Raw genomic sequence first — 23,732 nt, 5'->3', positions numbered from 1 at the left:
AATGGTTTCTAGTTTAGCAAAGTCAGATTGTTCTGTTCATCCTGTACTGGAGAAATGGACCCAACCCTTAGAGCTGAGAAGTTTGGTCAGATGAACTGAGGGTGCCAGGAGTGTTATCACAGGGAAGCTCTGAAGTGGGGAGCCCACCTGTGTGTGGGCTGCCATCTGGCTGGGAGCAGGTAGGATCTAAACACAGCACTAGCAAGCTCGGTCTCAGATCTGTCCGTGATGGTCACTGACTCTGCTTACCTTATTCCTTAACTGGCATTAACACTATTTCTGTTGTCTTAAAATAATCCCAAGCTCAAAATGATCTATTGAGAAAGTAGCTCAGGTCCACATACAATTTTTGAGCACCTTCTCAATATCCGGTGCTGTGTTAGATCTTACAATCTAATTAATGGGAGGAAACATACATAAACAGATAACTTTCAACTGTCTGATTTTGAGGAATAAAAAGGGGGAAACCAAGCTTGTTGACTAGTTAACTATAGGAGTTGAGACAAAGGAAAAGTATCTGTGTTCACTTCCAGGGACTGCCAACCATTTTCTCCTTGAAATTCTCCGGCTCTGGCCTCCATGCATCTCTCTGTCTTAAGAGTTCTGTCTGCTGTGCTGATCTCTTTCAGCAGATCCACGTCAAAGGCACAGCCCTTAAAGGGTGTCTGCAGATCCCCTCTTTAGCTGTCTGCTCCATTCTCCATCCTTTCTCATAGGGCAAGGATTCTCAAAGCTGTCTCCTGCTCAGACCTCTCTTCTGAGCAGCACATGCTTCCAGGCATCTGCTCCACCCGCCCCAGCACCACCAGAGTGAGAGTGCCAGTCTCTTGCCCCAACAGCATGTGCCTACCTGAGACCATCCACAGAGAAAACAAGTGCATGGCAACTCATAGAAATATGCCAGTCATGTACATAATTTAAACTTTTCTAGTAGTCACATTAAAAAAGCAAAAAAAAAAAAAAATTAGTTTTAATATCAACCCAATACAGCCAATATATTATAATTTTAACATGTAATCAGTGTAAAAATTGAGCTATTTTATAGTATTTTTTTTCCCATACTGAACTTTCAAGATTTAGTGTATATTTTAATCTCGATTTGCGCTAACCACATTTCAAGTGATCAATAGCCACTTGAAATGAAGTGGCTAGTGGCTCCTGTAGTAGACAGTAAAGGTGTAGAATGAAAAGGTAGTATATGAGGTTGGACAAAAGCACTCTGGTAAGAAATGTGATAAGGATACATACATTATAAGCTTCACTGTTTTTATGATTCATGTAGTATATTCTATTCCTTATGGTTTTCCCCTAATATTTAGAGAAGCTTTTTAAATTCCAGTGTTTCTCAGCAGTGCTAATAAGAATCACATGCTGGGAAGGGATTTTCATGGGGACACCTACCTCCCCCAGGGAAATCCCAAGAGGAAGGTGAAATTCTCAGTACAGAGTTCTTCCTACTTGGGCAATCCCTTCCAGAGCTTACTGTGAAAACTCTGGATTTTTGTTTTAGAAGGAAATTGCTTTTCTTCACAATTCCTTTTCAAAAGTTTCATACCTTAGCTGCCAGCAATAAAATGTATTTACAGTAATTACAGCCAAAGCCACCATATATCCTAGATTTTTCCAGGATGGTGTTCATTTTTTAAGAGTATCTCTTTCACTCCATGCATATTGAAATTTGGTTCGGAAGACAGGATCGCTCTGTCAGCTTTGAGTGTGTAATACTGTGGAGGGCTATAGTGACCAACCAACTGGTTTTCAACAGTTTCTGGAATTAGAACTTAATTCTGGATACTTCTCTATAAATGGTTTCCATAGACTGCTCCTTTCCTGGAGGCAATGGGTCCCAGAGAAGCCAGGTCTCTTCTGGAACAGCAGAACTTGGATCCGAGTGGTGGCTCTTCTTTCTCAGGAGACCTCGTTTAGGCTACTGGGCACAAATCAATCAGAGTTATAATGGGTGCTTTTTCCGAGAAATAAGATATTTAAAGTCATGTAGAGGCAACAAAACTTTCTAAGAATATTTTTGGCAGGCTGATAAAGAAGGATAAAAAAAGAAAAAAAGAAACGATACAGGCCTGGGAGTGGTGTTAGCCTTTGGGACGCCGCCAGGCACCGGTGCTCACGGCTAGAGGAGACAATGCCTTTACTGTTCCTATTCAAAACGCTGCCCGCGTTCTTTAGTTGTCAACTAAAATTACTTCACTTTCAAAATCCACGCTGTCGGGGGTGGGGCGGCCAAGCGATGTCCCAGTGTGCTGGCAGCCCTCCCATGCGGAGCAGGGCGCTGAGATATCTGCAGGGGTGCACAGAGTCGGGGAGCTTGGCCCGCGTTTCCCGGCCGTCAGTCTCTGGGTGCCCCCTGCTTCCAGGTGGGGACCCCTCCCCCGCAGCGCCGCTCGGCGGGCGCGCGGAGGAGGGGCTGGGCTGCGAGCGCCGCCCCCTCCATCTATCACATGGCCGGAGCGCCAGAAAAACAACAGCTTTGGCCGGGGCCGGGGCTTCAGGACGGGGACCCCGGGCCGTCACCGCAGCCCCCAGCTCATGGAGGAGAGTTTTCTCGAATCCTTTGGGAGGCTGAGCCTCCAGCAGCCTCGGCCGCCGGCCCCGCCACCCCCGCGCGGGTCACTCCCGCGCCGCCACAGCTTTAGGAAACAGCTCTACCTCCTGCGAGGCCTCCCGGGCTCGGGGAAAACCACGCTGGCCAGGTAATGCCCCCGGCACGAGCCCGCCTGTGGGGAGCCCGGGCCGCGCGTGGCTGCGGCGCTGCGTCCCCGCACCGGCCCCGGGTGGCACGGCCCTGCCCGCCGCGGAGCGGTGCCAGGCAGCGGGCCGAGGGCGAGAGGCCCGCAGGCTTCGTGGTCAGGCAGAGCCGGGGGTGACTGCAGAGAAAGGCGCAGGCGGCCCGCCGGCGCGCAGTCCCCGCCACCGCTACCGCCACCACGTCAACAGGCGTCTTCACCTGGGCGCGGAGACGCGGGACGAGCCCGGGCGGGGAGGGCCGCGGGCTGGGAACCCAGTGGGTCAGGCAGCTGCGGAGGCGCTCAGGTGCGCGGAGAGGGGCCTGCTGCAGCCCGCGGACCCCGGTGACAGCGCCACGCGGTGGTCGTCCGAACGAGTTCACCTGCGAATTGCGTAGGCAGCCCAAGGTCCAGGTCAGCTCAGACTACGTGGTTTGGTTGCTGGGCTGACCCCCTTCTAGGCCCACCAGGCCAGTCTCAACCACCACCTGCCTGCCTTGCACGTGAGATTTCAGCACCGTTCACCGCTTTTCTTCCTGGCCTGTGCTGACGCTGCTGCTTTCCTGGCCTGCCTGCCTTCCCCTCTGCCCCGGGATTCCACTAGCCTTTTAGGACTCAGATCTGTTACAGCGCTGGCACTCCACCCACCAGTAGATGCTTGCCTTCTAGGCTCTGGGACATCCTGTTTACACCTCTGACTGCTGGGTTTTGCACATGGTTGGTTCTGTTGATCTTTGTGTAAGTTTCTTCAAGGTAGGGGCCATATGGTTACTCTGCTAAGCACATTATCTGGCGTGGTCATTTTTCAGTGGAAAAAGTGTTCCCTTGTTCTCAGAGAGTTTTCCATTTCCTTAGAGAGATGAGGCTAATGAAGAATCAGGGAGTGTACATTCAGGGTCTGGGTCTTTTGGGTGTCAGGGAACTATGATGGCCCTTGGAGATGTGTTGCCACTTTTAGTCAATTCCCAGCTGATTTTTGGAGCAGAAGCCTTTAGCAAAACAATATTGCTACATTTCACAGATTAAAGGGATGGGTGACTTCCAAAAGGCTTTTGGAACATCAGAAAAGCAAACAAGTCAAAGAAAGTTGTCTGATTATGTAAATGAGATGCAAACCCAACTTTTATTTCATTGGCGAAAATGCACTGTACAAAGGCCGAACGTATTGGAGTATCTGCACATTCCCTGACCCCCTAATTTTTGGTTTCTCTGACTGGGTGAGGAGGTGGAGGGTACAGAGTGGGGGAGTCTGCTTAGAACCCAATAGAAGGAGGTTAATTTATGATACAGCCATGGGGGGTAGGGGGCATCTGTTAACAGTGAAGTAACTTATGTAGTCAAATCCTGTTTAGTTTCATTTTGGCTTTCCTGATCTGTGGCCTGTCACACACTGAGTGTCAAAGGAAGTAAATGTGTCTTGCCCACATTGTTTATTACTGCTCAGAAGGGAAGTCATATGATGAGTGGAGGTGCACAGACTTACTTGACCATCAGAAGCTGTCAGTTTTGGACCTTACCCTCCTTATCTGTAAAGTGAGGGACTTGACCTCAGTGGTCTTTAAAGTCCCTTCTGACTCTGTCATTCTATACTTCTAGTATTTTATTTGCTGGATAATGTCTGGCTAAACAGAAAACGCTGGGTGAGCTAGACCAGCTTGTTAAAGAGCATCTCCCTAGGGACAATTGGCCGGAGCACTGGCTTGGGAGGGCTGAAGATTGTGCCTTACATCCTGTTTGTCAGGAACCTACCTTCTCTGGGACTTATTTTCCTTATATGTGAATATTAAGAAAGGATTAGATTAGGTGATTAAAGATTCCTCTGGCTCTTAATTCTAGTTGTCAGATTTAGAAATGGTTTGTTAATAATTGCTAGGTGAAGAGCTTTGACCTTGGAGTCCATTTATGGCTTCAAATCTAAGCTTTATCACTCACTGGCTATGATCTTTACTCCTCTACACCTGAGTTTTCTTTCCTGTTAGGTGGGGATAGCTGCTCTGCCTACTTCAGAGAGCTCTTGTGAAGATTACGTGTGTGTGAAAGAACTTGTCAAATCTTAAAGTGCTAGACCGTATATGTTCTAAGGGGGATTAGTTACTGTGTAAGGTGTTGATCAGCTGAGGTAAATGTTCAAGGTGTTACTGGGGAGGAGATTGGCCCTGCAGGGAAGACGGAGGCTGTTTCATGAGGTCTCCTATTAGGCTGCATACTGGCAGTTCTGGGAGCAGAGGGGCCTTGGCACGGCTTTGGGGTGGGTTGTGCATCTCTATACTGAAATCTGGGAAGTAAGCAAGGAAGTAGCCATAGCTCAGTCAGAATGGAAGCATGCAGTGAAGATGAAGCCGTGTGGCCTGTGTGTCACACAGGCTGCTCCTTCCCTGGGAGGTCGGTGGCGGAGAGAAGAAATGCCAAATTGTTAAAAAAATAAAATAAACATATAGAAAATGGTCAAACTGTGAGGCTATCTTATGTATAATTAGATTCTGGGAAATTCATATTTTCTTTATTTTATGTATTTTTTATATTTTCTATAATGAATGTGTATTTTTTTAATCAGAAAAATAAAAATGCAGGTCTTTTATTCTGGTTAAATTTTAATTTTCATTTGATTAAAGAAATAATAAAAATGCTTTTGAAATTAGGATATGTCTTGTCTTCCAAATTGGTGTTGGATTTCTATTCTTTTCACCTATTTTTTTTCTTCATAGTTAGAAAGGACCAGAATGTGGAAGCCATCTATTTAAATTATTTGGCAACATTAAAAAATAGAATTTTATATGGTTTAAAAAATTTTTAAGTACATCAAAGTAATAAAAATTAGCATGCCCCCTAAGTCTGTTCTATCACCTCTATTTCATCTAAAAAACATTTCAAAAATAGAAAACATTTCATTGACCTGTAAGTACCACTTCCAGGAATTCATCTGAAAGTAACAATTGGAAAAGCAGATGAAGACAGAGGAATGTTCATCACAGAATGTTTTTATGTAATAGAAAAAAAAATGTGATCCAATGGAAACATAAAAAATACCGGATTGACTTATAAGTCATGCAGTCATTAATGGGAACATTGGTATATATACTCCCATTAATGTGACATGTAAATATCACACCCCCATTAATTTTAAAAGCCTGTAACAAAGCTATCTATCTATCATCTATCTATGTATACACACACACACAAACCCAATTTTCTTTTTTATTTTAATGAGAGGAGGGGAGGCAGAGACAGACTCCCGCCTGTGCCCCGACCAAGATCCACCTGGCAAGTCCACTAGGGGGCGATGCTCCGCCCATCTGGGGCTCTTGCTTCGTTGCAACCAGAGCCATTTTTTAGTACCTCAGGCAGAGTCTATGGAGCCATCCTCAGCACTTGTGGCCAACTTGTTCTAATCGAGCTTTGGCTGCAGGAAGGGAGGAGAGAGAAAGAGAGAGAAGCGTGAGCAAGAGGGGTGGAGAAGTAGACGGGCGCTTCTCCTGTGTGCCCTGACCGGGAATCAAACCCAGGACATCCAGACACCAGGCTGATGCTCTACCACTTTGAGCCAACCGGCCAGGGCCAAATCCAGTTTTTTGGTCAAAGAAAGGAGTGTACATATCTTTATAGACAGTTGTGTGAAAGGTAGACATCTGTTGATAGTTGTTAACTTTAGATAGTGGGATTATGGACTTTCCCTGTTGACTTATTTTATCATGTGTCTACAAGAAATATGTATCACTTTAACTTTTTAAAGGTGAATATAACTTTTTACAGTTGAAAGTAGGTTTGTTCAATAACTTGGTGGGCTAGACCTAGGTTGTGGACAAAGCATTTACTAAATAACAAAATAAATGTCATTTGCTATAAAAAAAAGGCTTTTTTCCTAGGTCATTCTCAATTGGACATATACTAGGAAACTTTTTTAATCTACAAAGAGATTGACTTTAAATACTGTTATTAATTTTATGTTAATTATTAAATATTATTTATTTTTATTAGTTAACATAAGAACTAACCTGGATCACTTGATTCTTCAACACCTTAAGGTTCTTTTTCATTAAAATGGAGCTAATGTCCTATTAATAAGTTTATTGTGGGGATTGAGGCTACTGTTGTAAACAGGTCCTATGACCTTACCTGGAAACCACTGTAGAATGCGTGGGCTTTATGAATACCAACTATTGTTAATTATTACTCACTAACCAACAATAATAGTATTCCCTGAGTACTTGTACGACTATTAGCAGCTACTTAGTAAGGTAGATATCAAAGAGTAAGAGAAGGAGCCTATACTAAGAGACTAAGAGATAGGGAGCAATAATCAGCACACAGCTGTAGGTAAATGACATCTAATGGAGAGACCATCCATGTGCTGTTGGTGTTCAAGGCCAGGGCAATCAGTGAGAATAATAAGGAAAACAGATAATTAGAAAAAGTGGTCTCTTCCATATAGAGGTGTTTCTTGAGTTGGCCTGGAAGATGAGGAGACTGTGGTGCAACAGAGAAGGACTGGCACCATGACTACAGAGATGGAGATGGGAAAGAGTTGGTGTCCCCCAAGCCAGTGAGGAGAGTGGCTGGACCAGCATGCATGGACCATATGAGTGAACATGTGGTTAGGTGAACCCAGGGCCAGATCATAGAGAACATTAAAAGCTGGACAAAGGAGTACAGACTTGATAGAATAGGATTCTAATTCCAAGACCCCTTCGTCAGCAGATGATCCAGAACTGTTTCCACAGCTGAGCTGACAAAGTCATCAGGATCGGCAGGTACCCATTCCTCCTGCCTCAGCAAAGCATCTATGGACAATCTGTCTACTTCTGTGCTATGAGTGTGTGTGCAAAAATATCACCCTTTGGCCTGATCAGGCGGTGGTGCAGTAGATAGAGCGTCGGACTGGGATGCCGAGGACCCAGGTTCAAGACCCCGAGGTTGCCAGTTTGAGCGTGGGTTCATCTGGTTTGAGCAAAAGCTCACCAGCTTGGACCCAAGGTTGCTGGCTCGAGCAAGGGGTTACTCGGTCTGCTGTAGCCCCATGGTCAAGGCACATATGAGAAAGCAATCAATGAACAACTAAGGTGTCGCAACGAAAAAACTGATGATTGCCCTGGCTGGTTGGCTCAGCAGTAGAGCGTCGGCCTGGCGTACGGGAGTCCCGGGTTCGATTCCCTGTGTAGGGCACACAGGAGAAGCGCCCTTCTGCTTCTCCACCCCTCCCCCTCTCCTTCCTCTCTGTCTCTCTCTTCCCCTCCTGCAGCCGAGGCTCCATTGGAGCAAAGATGGCCCGGGCACTGGGGATGGCTCTGTGGCCTCTGCCTCAGGCGCTAGAATGGCTCTGGATGCAACAGAGCGAAGCCCCAGAGGGGCAGGACATCGCCCCCCCGGTGGGCATGCCGGGTGGATCCTGGTCGGGCGCATGCGGGAGTCTGTCTGACTGCCTTCCCGATTCCAGCTTTGGAAAAATGAAAAAAAAAAAAAAAACTGATGATTGATGCTTCTCATCTCTCTCTGTTCCTGTCTGTCCCTATCTATCCCTCTCTCTGACTCTCTCTCTGTAAAAAAAAACCAATCACCCTTTGGGTTTTTTAAAAGCATTTCTAAGTGTACAGTTTAATGGCATTAATTACATGATGTTGGGCACCATTACCACCCTATATTTCAAAAATTTTCTTATCACCGAAACTCAAACTTTGTACCAATTAAGCAATAATCCCCTGCTCTCCCCACGCCCTTCTGCCCCATTAACCTTTGATCTACTTTCTGTGTCTAAATATTTGACTGCTCTAGTTGTCTCATGTAAGTATAATCACACAGGATTTATTCTTCTGTGTCTGGCTAATTTCACTTAGCTTAATGTTTGCAAGGTTCATCCAGGTTGTGGCGTGTGTCAGAATCATATTACTTTTTATGACTGAATAATACTCCATTGCATGGTATTGTCCTTTTGAAATGAAATAAATTGAAATGGCAGTAGTAAAGGATAGTCTTTTCTTTTTTTTAAATGGCCTTATTTGAAAAATTAAAAGTTGTCAACTTGATCTCAGTTCCCTGGCAGTTTTTTGAATCTTTACATATCCTTTGGAGTAAAGTTTGGGGTCGATGCCCTAGTACACTCTGCATCCTTCGTAATGCTTTTGTTCTTTTCGCCACCATCACAGTGGTTTCTGACATGGACTCCCTTAGGCTCAGAAGAGGCTTGCTGACACCTGCCTTATTTTCTTGTGCATATGCCTGGATAACGTGGAATTTTCCATGAAGAGAACTATCTCTTTATTTCTTGGCACTAGAGCTTTTCAAGGAAGTGAAAAGATGCTTTCCTGATGTGGTGCGAAGACAAGAGATGGGGACAAAGGTACACTTTATAAACAGTGGGATGTGGGAGCGGTGAGAAGAAAAGAACAGTTGGGTTAGCTAAGCAGGGAATTGTTAGGCTGTTACGCTCGGCAGTGCTCCTAGCTAGCAGGCCTGGGCCATGAAGGTTTTGCTGATGAGACCAAGGCTCTCATAAATGAAAGCAAAGTCAAAATAGTGCACAGCATTTCAAGTCTGTGTGTATGAAATGAGAGTATCAGGTGGGTGACATCTCAGATGCATAGTCATTTAGGTCTACTTGGAGAAACATTTAAATTTTTAATGATTTTCCTAAAGTAGGTCCTAAATCTCTGCCCCCCCACTGCTGAAAGTCCTTGCAGTGCCTCTCTCTGGAGACTGGGACAAATGAAGACTGTCCGTGCTATATATGTTCACCAGAGAGTAGGAGCACAAGCAGTGACTGGAAAGGCTGCCCAACTCTAGGACTCACCAGCACCATAGTCCAGGAGCCACTGCATTGGGCAATATAATGCTGCAGGACTGACTTGTGATTAGAGAAGCAGTAGAAATAGAGGAAGAGGTGAAATAGGAAGAATGTTTTTATAGGAAAATCTCAGGGGATGGACAGGAAGATCCCTTAGAGTTCATCTAATCTAAGCCCGAGGCTGTAAACTCTGACATGTTAAGCGTGTTGATCAAGTCATGGAGGTGTATTCTCCGGATTTCCAGTCCAGAGCTCTATCTTACACAGCAAAGAGAAAGGCGAGTGGAAGTGAGCGGTCAAGTGGAGAGGTGGATTGTCATCTGTTGTATGATGAAACGTGCTTATAGGCCCTAGGAAGAGGGCGTGGTTTACTTGGATTTCAACTGTCAGCATAAGGAAGCCACATTTTATTATTTTTCACTATTGCCAATATATTAAGTCACCAGGGAATTAATTTCTTCATTCATGTGCTGTCATTGGCAGCAGTGGGAGGAGATGAGATTTAGATTTTTAATAAGCATTCATGTAATATAATAAAGAAAAGCTTGTCTAGTGTCTTAAGTGTTCCTTCACAAGGGTCTCTGTTGCATCATGTGTATGGCTTGAGGGAAGGCTGGCTGTTTTTATCTTGATGGGAGTCTGGGGGAAGGGCAGGAATGGAGAAAGAAAAGTCTTTGTTTACTGAGGATCAGCTGTATACCTGCTTGGATCTTTACAATAGCCCTAAGATAGAATTGTTTTTATTTTATACTTTTATAGATTCTGAGACTCAGGATTTCATAATATGCTTGATGGTCTTACCTCACAGGATGTTCACGGGCAAACACCCATGTTCCCTTTTCACAGTTATTTGAGAGTCCAATTGAAGTTCAGATTGTAAAGCTAGGATATTTCAATGCTCTCTTTCAGGCAAGGATGGAGCAAAGGCTCTGAGGGGCTCCCTCCACGTCGACCACAGCACTGCCAGCACTCATGTCCTGTGCTTTGACTTTCTTTTCTTCCTTGATTAGTACTCCCTGATGTAAACTTACTTAGCTGTTTACTGTCTAGTTCTTTTACTAGAAGGTAAGCTTCATGAGATGTGGAACTTTATTCTGGTCAGTCTCTATAGGGGAAGGCCTGGCATATAGTTGGCCTAAATCTCTTAATAGTTGATGGATTTGTTAATGCCAAAAGCTTTATAAGATTTTCTAGCTCTCTGATCTGTGGTGATTCAGTGGATAAAGAGTCAACCTGGAACACTGAGGTCGCTGGTTCAAAACCCTGTGCTTGCCTGGTCAAGGCACATATAGGAAGCCACTGCTATGAGTTGATGCTCCCTGCTTCTCATCTCTTTCTCTAAAAATCAATAAACAAAATCTTAAAAAAAAAAAAAAAGATTTGCCAGCTCATGGGTCTTGATTAAAGAAAAAATCCAAAACGAGAAATGTAAAAAAAAAAATTAAAATAAAAAAGGAATGGGCCATGGAATAGACAAGGGAGGAAGAAGAAGGAATGGAGCCTCTCATTCCAAAGTTCTCTTCAGGTCAGGGAACAACAAAATCACTCCTGCTTCATACATGAAGATGTGTAACAGGCCCTTCCTTCACCCAACAGCGATACTGAAAAGGGATTTAAATACTAGAATGAAAGATACAGCTCCCATTTAAGCAGTGGTCAAAAAGGAACCCAGAGTGACAGTTTTCTTGTATAGCCACTGTTCTCTTGTCTATAATTAACTTATGACATTTTGGGGAAACAGCTAAAAAACCAGTACTGAAGTAGGTATGCTTCAGACTCCTCTATTCTGAGCATGGCTGAAGTGACCAATAGAACACAAACATGTACCATTGCTAGAGTCAGTGGAAGGGTACTGTTCACATATAAGTCTCTGAAAGGAATTTCTGCTACACAGAGCTCCCACAAAGGCCATCTAGGTGTCTGGGTTTGGATCTGATAAACAGGTCTAATTTAAAGGCATGAAGGGTAAGAGCAAGAGTGAACAGTAGAACAGACTAGGAACTCTTCCTTGGAATCCCCGTATACCCTGGGGCTGGGTATCCATGGGGCTGGAGATAGTTGAGGTCATCCCTGCAAGGCATCAAGTCTTGGCGTGGTGGTTGGCACCAAGAAGGTCAGACCACACCACGCTGCAGGGGAGACAGTCCCAAGTTATATACAGCGCTGTCTCTCCTTGCCCCTCAGGCTGTTGGGTCATGGAAATTGTTTCCTACCTTACAATTTAAAGTCCTCAAGGGGAAATCTAATAATATTCAGAGGAAGTGTTGGGATACAAGAAGAATCCTTTCTCACAGGCAGTCCCCTTTGGGGGTAAATCCAAGGTTTGGATAAAATTATCAAAGTATAAGGATGAGTAAGTAGAAATTTTCTTCACATGGTTTGGGGCCCTATAAAAAGTGTTCGCATCATTAAGGCTTCAGAGCCTAACATTCAAGAACCATTCATACACTGACCAAATATTTACTATCTCCTACATGCCTGATATTCAGATGCGTGGAATAGATCAGTGACCAAAAGAGACAGAAGTCTCCACCTTCATGGAACATATATTCTACCAGGGGAAAAAATTCCTGCAGGACATTTTAAACAGCATTTTCTCTACTCTGTTCTTTCAAAAACAAATGAAAAAGGTTTCCATAGCTAGTCCTCTTGAGCTATATGTACCCTCAAGAAATGTTCCACATTTGCCCAAGGAGATGAGTCACAGTGATGTTCACTGGAACTTGTTCATGATAGGAAAATTTGCAAACAACCTAAATTGTACTAGAGGAAAGGATAAATAAGTGTGGTTTCCTTATTTTATAGCACTCAAGTGTAGTTTTAGCTTATAGTGCTGGGGCCAGGAACCAAGGTTATAATCCAGCTGTACCACTCACTGGTCTCTCCCTCCATCCTGCTTTGTTGAGATGTAAAGACATATGATCTTGTGTAAGCTCAAGGTGTACAATGTGTTGGGTTTTTGGTGTGTTTTTTTTTGTTTTTTGGGGGGTTTTTTGGTGACAGAGAAAGTGAAAGAGACAGAGAGAGGAACAGATAGGAACAGACAGGAAGGGAGAGAGATGAGAAGCATCAATTCTTCGTTGTGGCATTTTAGTTCATTGATTGCTTTCTCATATGTGCCTTGACTGGGGGTCTACAGCAGACCAAGTGATCCCTTGCTCAAGCCAGCGACCTCCGAGTTTTTAACCTTTGTCCCAGTCTGATGCTCTATCCACTGTGCCACCACCTGGTCATGCATGTATTGATTTGATATACCTATACATTGCAAAATGTTTACCACCATAGCTTAGTTAATACCTCCTGTGTCATATAATTACCATTTTGTGTGTGTGTGTGGTAAGAGCACTTAAGATCTATAGTCTTTAAAACTTCCAAGTGTATTGCCTGACCAGGAGGTGGCGCAGTGGATGGAGCGTCGGACTGGGATGCAGAAGGACCCAGGTTCGAAACCCCGAGGTCGCCAGCTTGAGTGCAGACTCATCTGGTTTGAGCAAAAGCTCACCAGCTTGGACCCAAGGTCGCTGGTTCAAGCAAGGGGTTACTCGGTCTGCTGAAGGCCCGCGGTTAAGGCACATATGAGAAAGCAATCAATGAACAACTAAGGTGTTGCAACATGCAATGAAAAACTAATGATTGATGCTTCTCATCTCTCTCCATTCCTGTCTGTCCCTGTCTATCCCTCTCTCTGACTCACTCTCTGTCTCTGTAAAAAATAAATAAATAAATAAATAAAAATTAAAAAAACAAAAAAAAAAACACAAAAAACTTCCAAGTGTATTATAGTATTAACTATAATCACCATGCTGTACATTAGGTATTCATCTTACACTAGAAGTTTATACCCTTTGATCAACATCTCCTTATTTCCCTCACCCCCCAGCCCCTGGTAACTGCCACTCTGCTCTGTTACTATGAGTTGGACTTTTTTTTAGATTCCACATGTGCGATCATACAGTATTTGTCTTTCTCTGACTGATTTTTCTCACTTAGCATAATGCCCTCAAGGTTCATCCATGTTGTTGCAAATGGCAGGATTTTTCTCTTTCTCATGGCTGAATAATATTCCATCATATATATGTACCACATCTTAGCTTTTTCCATTCATCTTTTGATGGAACTCAGGTTGTTTCCATATCTTAGCTATTGTGAATAATGCTGCAGTGAACAAGGGAGTGCAGATATCTCTTCTAGATCTTGTTTTCATTTTCTCTGGGAAAATACCCAGGAGTGGAATTGCTGGATCATATGGTAGTTATAGTCGTAAATTTTTGAGAAAACTTCATCCTGTTTTCCACAGTGCCTGCACCAATTTACATTCCCACTGAAAGTGTGTAAGTGTTCCCTTTTCTCCACACTCTGGCCAACACTTATCTCTTTCTTTTGATGATAGTCATTCTAACAAGTTTTAGGTGATTGTTGTGATTTGCGTTTCCCTGATGATGCTGAGCATTGTATGTCTCTCTTGTATGTCTTCTTTGGAAAAATCTTATCCTGGCTGGTTGGCTCAGTGGTAGAGTGTTGGCCTGGTATGTGGAAGTCCCTGGTTCGATTCCTGGTCTGGGCACACAGAAGGAGTGACCATCTGCTTCTCCATCCCTCCCTTTTCCCCTTCTCTCTTTCTCTCCCTCTTCACCTCCTGCAGCCATGGCTCGATTAGTTTGAGTGCATTGGCCCCAGGCACTGAGGATGGTTCTGTGGAGCCTCCACCTCAGGTGCTAAAAATAGCTCAATTGCGAGCAAGGTCCCAGATGGGCAGAGCATCAGCCCCAGACAGGAGTTACCAGGTGAATCCCAGTCTGGGTGCATACCAGAGTCTGTCTCTCTATCTCCTTTCCTCTCAACTTGGAAAAGAAGAAAAAAGAAAAAGAATAACATCTATTCAGACCCTTTTCCCATTTTTAAATCAGATTGTTATTTGTTTATTTTTGCTATTGATTTGTGTGAGTTCTTTATACATTTGAATATTAGCCATATATATGATTTAAAAAAATTTTCTCCCGTTTAGTAGGTTGTTTTTTCATTTTGTTGATGTTTCTTCTGCTGTGCAGAAGACTTTTAGTTTGATGTGGTCCTGCTTGTTAACTTTTGCTTTTGTTGTGTATGCTTTTGGTGTCATATCAAAATAATATTGCCAAGACCAATGTCAATTTGCTTTTCCCTACACTTTCTTTGAGGAGTTTTATGGTTTCAGGTCTTATATTTATGTCTTTCATCTATTTCAAGTTAATTTTTGTGAGTGGTGTAAGAGAGGGGTCCATTTTTGTTCTGTATGTGGTTATTCAGTTTTCAGAACACCATTATTATTAAAGACACTATACTTTTTCTACTGAGTGCTTTTGATTTGCCTGTCACCTTATATTGAGGGCTTACAGTTCTGTTTGATTGATCTATGTGTCTTTTTTTATGCTAGTATCATACTGTTTTGATTGCTATAGACTTATAGTATAGTCTGAAATCAGGAAGTATGATGCCTCCAGCCTTTGTTCTTCTTTTTCAATTTTGCTTTGTCTGTTTGGGGTCTTTTGTAGTTTCATATAAATTTTACCATTATTTGTTCTATTTCTGTGAAAAATGCCTTGGAATTTTGATGAGAATGCATTGAATCTATAGATGGCTTTGGGTGGTAGGGACATCTTAACAAGATTAATTCTTCTGATCCATGAACATGAGATATCTTTCCATTTGCTTGTGTCTCTCTTCAAATCTCTTTCACCAAAGACGTGTAGTTTTTAGTGTACAGATTTTTTACCTCCTTGGTTAAATTTATTCCTAAGCATTTTATTGTTTTTGATACAGTTATAAATGGGATTGGTTTCTTTATTTTTTTCAGATATTTTGTTGTTAGTGTGTAGAAATGCAACTGATTCCTGTAAGTTGATTTTGTATCCACTCACTGGTCTTAATTTCTCATTTGTACCTAGGGATTACTAACAGTACTTATATCACAGGTCTGTTTGAACATTGTATGAGAAGCGTAAAGCCAGAACAATGCTTAGATCACAATAAGCATTTAATATATCTTAGCTATGTATATTATTATGCTGATAATGGAGCACAGCATAGCAGTTAAAAGTAATGGACTAAGTATGTATACCAACATACATGATCTAAAAATATAATTTTTCTTCATTTATTAATTTATTGAATGCTTGTTGTGTTCTAGTTAGTGTTCTAAGTACGTTGGAACCACCAGTGGACAAAATAGACAAAGATCCTGCCCTCAGGGGCTTTATATGCTAGAGGTAGGGATGGAAAATATAAGGAAATTATATGTTATTTCAGGAGGTGACAAGTGCTGTGAAAGAGGAACAGAGAAAGATAGTAAAGGTGTTTGGGGTTGCCAGACTTAAGGTGGGGTTGGTTGAATTTTAAACCAACACAACAAATATGAAAAAATGTCAACAATTATCAGCTTCAGATGATGGGAATACAGCTGTTTCTTATAGCATTTCTTTTGCTTTTATATTATTTAATGTTTTTCTCAAAATTCTTCTCTATGATGCAAAAGAAAAAAAGCAATGCCTCACTGGTGGTTGTGCAGTGGATAGAGTGTAAACCTGGGATGCTGAGGACCCAGGTTTGAAACCTTGTGGTCACCAGCCTGAACGCAGGCTCATTCAGCTTGAGTGTGGGGTCATCAATATGGTCCCATGGTCGCTGGCTTGAGCCCAAATGTCAGTGGCTTGAAGCCCTGGGGTCACTGGTTTGACTGTAGCCCCCCAGTCAAAGCACATATGAGAAGTAATGAGTGAACAACTAAAATGACACAACTATTAGTTGATGCTTCTTGTCTCTCTCCCTTCCTGTCTATCTCTATTTCTTACTTAAAAAAAAAAAAAAAAAAAAAGAGGCAAAAGCAAAATGATAACAAGGAGACTCAAATATAAAGAGAATTTGGCTAAGGAGCAGAAAAATGTTAAAGTAACTAAATGAGATCTGTTTCTTTAAAATAATCTAATGTAAATTTTGGAATTTTAAAGTTCATTAGAGATAGAGATGAGCAGAATCATAATGCAGAAAATTAAAGTCACATAGAAGACAAATGTGAGGATAAGTATAACCAAATAAAACCAGAAAAAATATAGCCAAAGCAACAATTCACAGATATAAGAAGACATATTTCTAAGTTGAAGACCTAAACAGAAATGGTAAGAAATAAATCCTATACCTAGACATATCCTGGTAAGAATATTGCAAAAGCTAACTATTAACTAACTACCCTATTCCCTTAGTTCCTTTTTATTAGGTGTGGCAATGTGCCAACTATGAAGCTATGTTTCCCAGCCCCCTTCCTCTTCCTGCTGTGTAGAATATGGGTGTAAGAGCCGGAGCTGCAGGACGCACAGAGTGGAAGAATAATGTGTCAACCTACTATGAAAGATGGTTGACACACATTACGTATACATGGGAAAAGAGTTAAGAAAAACAAGAAAGATGGTAGACACCTGGTCCCATGTTGACCTAGGTCCATGTGATGCCAGCTCTGGATTCTGCCTCTGGATCTCAGTATGTATATATATTTAAAATGCCACTGTGATCTGCATTTTTTGTTAAATGTAATTGAGCTCACTTGTAACTGAAACATCTATGGTAAGGGGCTGTAATCCAAATTGCTAATTAATGTGCAAAGAGAACGGAGGGCTTTCTCAGAGCCATGAGAACTCACAGAGTCTATAACACCCACATGCCCTGCCTCTGTATAAACCTGGGGTGAAATTCTGGCTGTGTAAACCCGAACCACTTCTTTACTCTCGTGAAGACTTCATTTCTTTTTTTTCTTTTTCTTTTTTTTTTTTTGTATTTCTCTGAGGCTGGAAACGGGGAGAGACAGTCAGACAGACTCCCGCATGCGCCCGACCGGGATCCACCCGGCACGCCCACCAGGGGGTGATGCTCTGCCCCTCCGGGGCGTTGCTCTGTCACAACCAGAGCCACTCTAGCGCCTGGGGCAAAGGCCAAGGAGCCATCCCCAGCGCCCGGGCCATCTTTGCTCCAATGGAGCCTCGGCTGCGGGAGGGGAAGAGAGAGACAGAGAGGAAGGAGAGGGGGAAGGGTGGAGAAGCAGATGGGTGCTTCTCCTGTGTGCCCTGGCTGGGAATCGAACCCGGGACTTCTGCATGCCAGGCCGACGCTCTACCACTGAGCCAACCGGCCAGGGCAAGACTTCATTTCTTTATCGAGTAACTGGAGAAAACTATTCAATAAAATTGTTATGAAGGTTAAGGACAGTTAATATATGTCTAGCTTTATGGCCAGTGCTTAGAACTCTTGGGAAAAAATGTTTATTAGAACAACCAACTTTAGACTACCATGAGAAGGATCAAAGACATCAAGAAGGTGATATCCTTGTATTTGATATTGTTCAGAACTATCTCTATAGGAAAATAGGAAAATAAAAGTTTATGTTTTATAAAGGAACAATTTGTAGCTATTGAGTATAATCAAGAAAATATTGGGAAAAATTAAAACAAAAAAATAAAAAATATATCAGAAAAGGACTTAATGAAGAACTTACACATCCAGTTTAGTGGGACAAAATATAAAGTTCAATGACAGGCCTATAGTTGGTATAGAATAAAAAATACATATTTAAAAAAATTTTTATTTCTTGATTTTACAGAGAGAGAAAGGGAGGGAGGGAGAGAGGGAGAGAGAGGGACAGAAACATCAATTTGTTCCTGTATGTGCCCTAACTGGGATTGAACCAGCAGCCTCTGCATATCGGGATGGTACTCTAACCAACTGAAATATCTGGTTAGGGCAATAAAATATATTTTACAACAATAAAGAGTTGATGAGTTATTCGGTAAATGGTTTGGGGATAACCAGTTTGCAATGTGGAAAAAAAAAGTCAAGTTAGATCCTTAGCCAATGTCTCATGCCAAAATAAAACTTTAGATGGATTGGGGAGTAAAATGTAATAGAACACAGATGAACATTTACATAAACTTGGAGAGGGAAACACTGTTGAAAATACATCATGAAAGGCAGAAAATGGAATACAAAAGAGGGATACACGTGACAAGAAAAATTACCAAAAATTTAGACTTTTGTGTTAGAGTTTTGTTATAAACAAAATTATAAGTAACTGTTATACTCAAGAAATTTACATATTCACTAAGAAAGAGATATATCTTCCAATAAAGAGGCTTTATTAACAATCAAACGACACAGAAATATAATTGACAAAAGAATATCTCAAAATGACCAGTACACAACCTTGCAAAGAAGTTGGTGACAGACTAAATGCCTATCCACTGAGCACTGGCTAAGTGAACTATGGTATATCCATAGGAATACCTACATCAAAAACATTAGAAATAATGCCATAGAATAATATTTCATGAGATGGGAAATAATTACTATGGAAGTAAGTTTGGTGAAAAGTTGGTATGCTCTACACTATGTTTCTGTTTTTATATTTTAAAAAATAAGATGAAAAAGAAATTAATTCTATCTATGTATCAATCAGTCATCTGGAAAGAAGATCAAAATGTTAATACTAATTATTTTAGATGGGGGAATATAGGAACCTCTCCTTTTTTGAAGTTTTTGGTTTCAAACCATTCTATAGTGAATATGTATTTCTTTGCAAATTAGAAAGGAAAAATAATATTTTTAAGGTTTTTGTAAACAAAGACACAGGCGATAGACTGAAGGGGTACCTGCTGGCCAAATTTGGGACAATTTGAGCATCATAAAGAATAGTAGTGGTAGCCCTGGCCGGTTGACTCAGTTGGTAGAGCGTTGGCCCGGTATGTAGATGTTCCAGGTTCAATTCCCAGTCAGGGAACACAGGAGAAGTGACCATCTGCTTCTCCACCCCTCCTCCTTCCCCTTCTCTCTTTTTCTGTCTCTCCTGCAGCCATGGCTCGATTGGTTCCAGTGCATTAGCCCTGGGTGCTGCGGATAGCCTCCGCCTCAGGTGCTTGTTTGCGAGCGTGGACTTAGATGGAGGTTGCCAGGTGGATACGAGTCGGGGCACATGTGGGAGTCTGTCTCTCTATCTCCCCTTCTCTCACTTGGAAATAGAAGGAAAAAAAGAATAATGGTGGTAAGAATTATTAAAAGGGAAGGGAATGACAATGCCCCTTAGTAAATTACATGATGAGAAAATCAATATTCTGTGTTCCCAATGTAATAATTGCCAGACATTCATTAGCAGTGAGTAACGATCACTGAGGGAAAGATTGTTGGGGATTTCACAGTGTGACACCCCACATTACAGGATATTACAATGGAGAGATCTGGCCGACACTGCCTTTTAGCCAAGTGATCAAACTTAGTACACATTGTCATTATGTGCATTCAGAAGTACACAAATATTACCTCTACTTTCCTTCCAAAATGTTTAACCCAGATCTATATCATGAGGAAACAATCAGACACATTCAGAATGTGGGGCGTGCTCAAGCTAACTGACCTGGACTCTTTAGGAAGGAGAACCAAGAGGGCATGTGGACTGCTGTAGATTCAAAGACCTTGAAGAGACATAATAGCCACATACTGTACTGAAAACTGGGACCAATATTGGGACCAATGGGGAAATTTAAAAAGATTTAAATTTATTATTATTATTTATTTATTATTATTTTGTATTTTTCTGAAGCTGGAAACGGGGAGAGAGAGTCAGACAGACTCCTGCATGCGCCCGACTGGGATCCACCCGGCACGCCCACCAGGGGCGACGACGCTCTGCCCACCAGGGGGCGATGCTCTGCCCCTCCGGGGCGTAGCTCTCCCGCGACCAGAGCCACCCTAGTGCCTGGGGCAGAGGCCGAGGAGCCACCCCCAGCACCCGGGGCCATCTTTGCTCCAATGGAACCTCGGCTGTGGGAGGGGAAGAGAGAGACAGAGAGGAAGGGGGGGGCGGAGAAGCAAATGGGCGATTCTCCTATGTGCCCTGGCCGGGAATCAAACCCGGGTCCCCCGCATGCCAGGCCGACGCTCTACCTCTGAGCCAACCGGCCAGGGCCTAAAAAGATTTAAATTTAAAAATTTATGAATATCAGCTATTATAAATTGTTAGTTTTTTAGATGTGATAATGTTATTGTAAGGATGTTCTTCTCATAGGCAACATGACAAAGAAGTTAGGAACAAAGTGTCATGATGTCTTCAACTTAGTATCTTCAAATGAGTCATCAAAAACACATGTGAGAACTAGAACAAATAATCCAAGAATTTGTATGGAACCACAAAAGACCCCGAAAAGCCACAGCAATCTTGAGAATTAAGAGCAAAGTTGGAGGAATCATGCTACCTGATATCAAACCATGCTACAAGGCCATAGAAGTCAAAACAGCATGGTACTGGCATTAAATTTAGACGCATAGATCAATGGAACAGAATAGAGAGCCTAGAAATAAACCAATGCCTTTATATTCACTTAATTTTTGACAAAGGAGGCAAGAACATAAAATGGAGTAAAGATAGTCTATTAAATAAATGATGTTGGGAAAATCAGATAGATACATGCAAAAAATGAAACTAGACCACCTTCTTACACTGTATACAAGAATAAACTAAAAATGGAATAAGACTTAAATGTAAGACAAAACTATAAAACTCCTAGAAGAAACATAGTAAAATCTCGATCATTTTTTAGCAAGATTTTTTCTGATATATCTCCTTGGGCAAGGAAACAAAAATTAAACAGATGAGAGAGCATCAAACTAAAAAGATTTTGCACAGCAAAAGAAACCAACAAAACGAAAAGACAACCCAGTGAATGGGAGAACAAAATTTAGGGGATCTGCTCACAAAAATTAGGGGATCAGGAACGTGCAGATACTCCAATACTTTCAGCCTTTTGTATAGTGCATTTCCAGCAATGAAATAAAAGTTGGTTTTGCATCTCATTTGCATAATTGAACAATTTTCTTTGACTTGTTGTTTGCTTTCCTGATGTTCTTATTTAATAAAAAAAGTCAAATGCTTATTTTATGGCTTCATATTCATTTTAAAATATCCCCTAATTTTTGTGAGCAGTATATTCACCAATGATATATCTGATAAGAGGTTAATATCCAAAATTTTTAAAGAACTTATATAACTCAATACCAAAAAAAAAAAAAATCCCATTAAAAAATGTTCAGGCTGACCTGTGGTCACGCAGTGGATAAAGCATCAACCCAGAATGCTGAGGTTGCCAGTTTGAAACCCTGGGCTTGCCTGGTCAAGGCACATTTGGGAGTTGATGCTTTCTGCCCCTCCCCTCTTTTCCCTCTCTCTCTCTAAAATGAATAAATCTAAAAAAAAAAATTTAATTAAAAAAAACTGAGGAGAGGACCCAAACAGACACTTCTTCAAAGAGAACACACAGATGGCCAATAGATGTATGAAAAGATGCTCAATGTCACTGATCATCAGAAAAATGCAAATTATAACCACAATGAGATATCACCTCACCCTGTCAGAAGGGCTATCGTCATTAAACCAACAAACAAAAAGAGCTGGCGAGGGTGTGGAGAAAAAGGAACACATATTCACTGTTGGTGGGAGTGCAGCCACTGTGGAGAGCAGTATGGAAGTACCTCCAAAATTAAAATGGAACTTCCCTCTGACCCAGCCATTCCATTTCTGGATAACCTGAAAAAACCTGAAACACTAAATTCAGAAGAATATATGCACTGCCATGTTCATTGCAGCGTTATTTACAATAGCCAAGATACGAAAGCAACCCAAGTGTCCATCAATACATGAGTGGATAAAAAGTGATGATGCACACAATGGATTATTACGGCATGGATGGACCTATAGGGTATTCTGCTAAGTGGAATAAGCCAGTCAGAGAAAGACAAGTACAATATAATTTCACTTATATGTGGAATCTGAAGAGCAAGATAAACAACAGAAACAGACTGATGGTTGCCAGAGAGAGGAATTGGGGGACTGGGTGAAAAAGGTGAAGGGATTGAGGAGTACAGATTGGTAGTCACCAAACAGCCACAGGGATGTAAAGTGCAGCATGGGGAATACAGTCAGTAATATGATAACTATATGGTGCCAGGTGAGTGCTGGAAATATCAGGGATAACTTTGTAAATTAGCTGACAGTAATCATTATGCTCTACACCCGAAACAAATACAAAATAATATTGAATGTAAACTGTAATTGTAAAGAATTTTAAAATAAAAAAAAAAAACATGAGAGGCAAAATAAATGAAGCAAAATAACAATTTCTGACTGTAGATGAAGGTAAGTAGTGTTCATTGTATTGATATATATCAGGGGTCTCAAACTCAAATCAGCATGTGGGCCGCAGAGCAAGATCACAGCCGTTCGGCGGGCCGCACTAGGTCTACAAAAGGCAACTGTTATGCAACACTTTTCTCACTGCAGTTGAAAACAAAAAAAAAAATCAGTACAACAAGCACAATCGTACATGCAGTTTACTCAGTGTCACAAAACAACCAGAAACTGTAGTTCGCATCACAACTGCTGTTAACTAAGCTAATATCTAGCTAGGATGCTAGAGAAATGAAAAATACAAGTAGGCCCCTAGGCTTACTTAATTTTATCCAAAATATTTTGAACTTCGTGGATTAGTCTGCGGGCCGCACAAAATTGTTCAGTGGGCCGCATGCGGCCCGCGGGCCACGAGTTTGAGACCCCTGATATATATTATTCTTTCAACTCATTTCTATAGGTTTGAATATTTTTTAAAAGATTTTATTTATGTATTTTTAGAAAGGGGAGAGAGAGAGAATGAGAGAGAGAAGGGGGAGGAGCAGGAAGCACCAACTCCCATATGTGCCTTGGCCAGGCAGCCCAGGGTTTTGAACAGGAGAACTCAGCGTTCCAGGTCAATGCTTTATCCACTGCACCACCACAGATCAGGCTGAACATTTTCTAAATATAAACTTATGTGCAGTAAAAAGTTTAGGTAGCAATAAAAAGAAGAGGGAAAAGAATAAATGAGTCTTAAGGGGTGTGGCAACTAAATATACTCATGGACCTTGTTTGGGTTTGACTTTTGATTCAAACAAAGCCACTGTAGGAATATGCTTATGAGACAATCAGGGAAGTTTGAACACTGACAGGATATTTGGTGGAATGAAGTACTGTACAAGCTGGGGAGATTAGACACTCGATGGTAACCGTGGAAGCTGGGCCATGGGTACACGAGACATGATTATATACTTCTGCACATCTGAGAATTTCCGTAATGAAAAGTTAGGGGTACAGCTCACAATTACATAGGAATGTGGGGCTT

The 23,732-nt window shown here is 41.9% G+C and overlaps 1 protein-coding gene and 2 pseudogenes across 3 annotated transcripts in view; all 3 read left to right on the top strand.

The window, feature by feature from the left end:
- The window catches only part of LOC136391632 (uncharacterized), a 41,946-nt pseudogene that overhangs the window by 12,762 nt on the left and 5,452 nt on the right, over positions 1–23,732 (top strand).
- The window catches only part of N4BP2L1 (NEDD4 binding protein 2 like 1), a 31,944-nt gene continuing 10,275 nt past the window's right edge, over positions 2,064–23,732 (top strand). The window contains exon 1 of one of the 3 annotated variants that reach the window (XM_066369112.1): positions 2,064–2,708. In XM_066369112.1, coding sequence (XP_066225209.1) covers positions 2,545–2,708 — 164 coding nt within the window. In that variant the 5' untranslated portion in view covers positions 2,064–2,544. The remainder of the gene's footprint in view (positions 2,709–23,732) is intronic. The other 2 variants (XM_066369111.1, XM_066369110.1) reach the window with 2 other exon arrangements.
- On the top strand, positions 11,150–11,261 carry LOC136396024 (small nucleolar RNA SNORA16B/SNORA16A family; annotated as a pseudogene).

Source organism: Saccopteryx leptura, chromosome 2, assembly GCF_036850995.1.
Source record: "Saccopteryx leptura isolate mSacLep1 chromosome 2, mSacLep1_pri_phased_curated, whole genome shotgun sequence".
Classification (NCBI taxonomy): domain Eukaryota; kingdom Metazoa; phylum Chordata; class Mammalia; order Chiroptera; family Emballonuridae; genus Saccopteryx; species Saccopteryx leptura.
The sequence above is the reverse complement of the archived record's forward strand: the minus strand, read 5'-3'. Positions and strand labels throughout refer to the sequence as shown.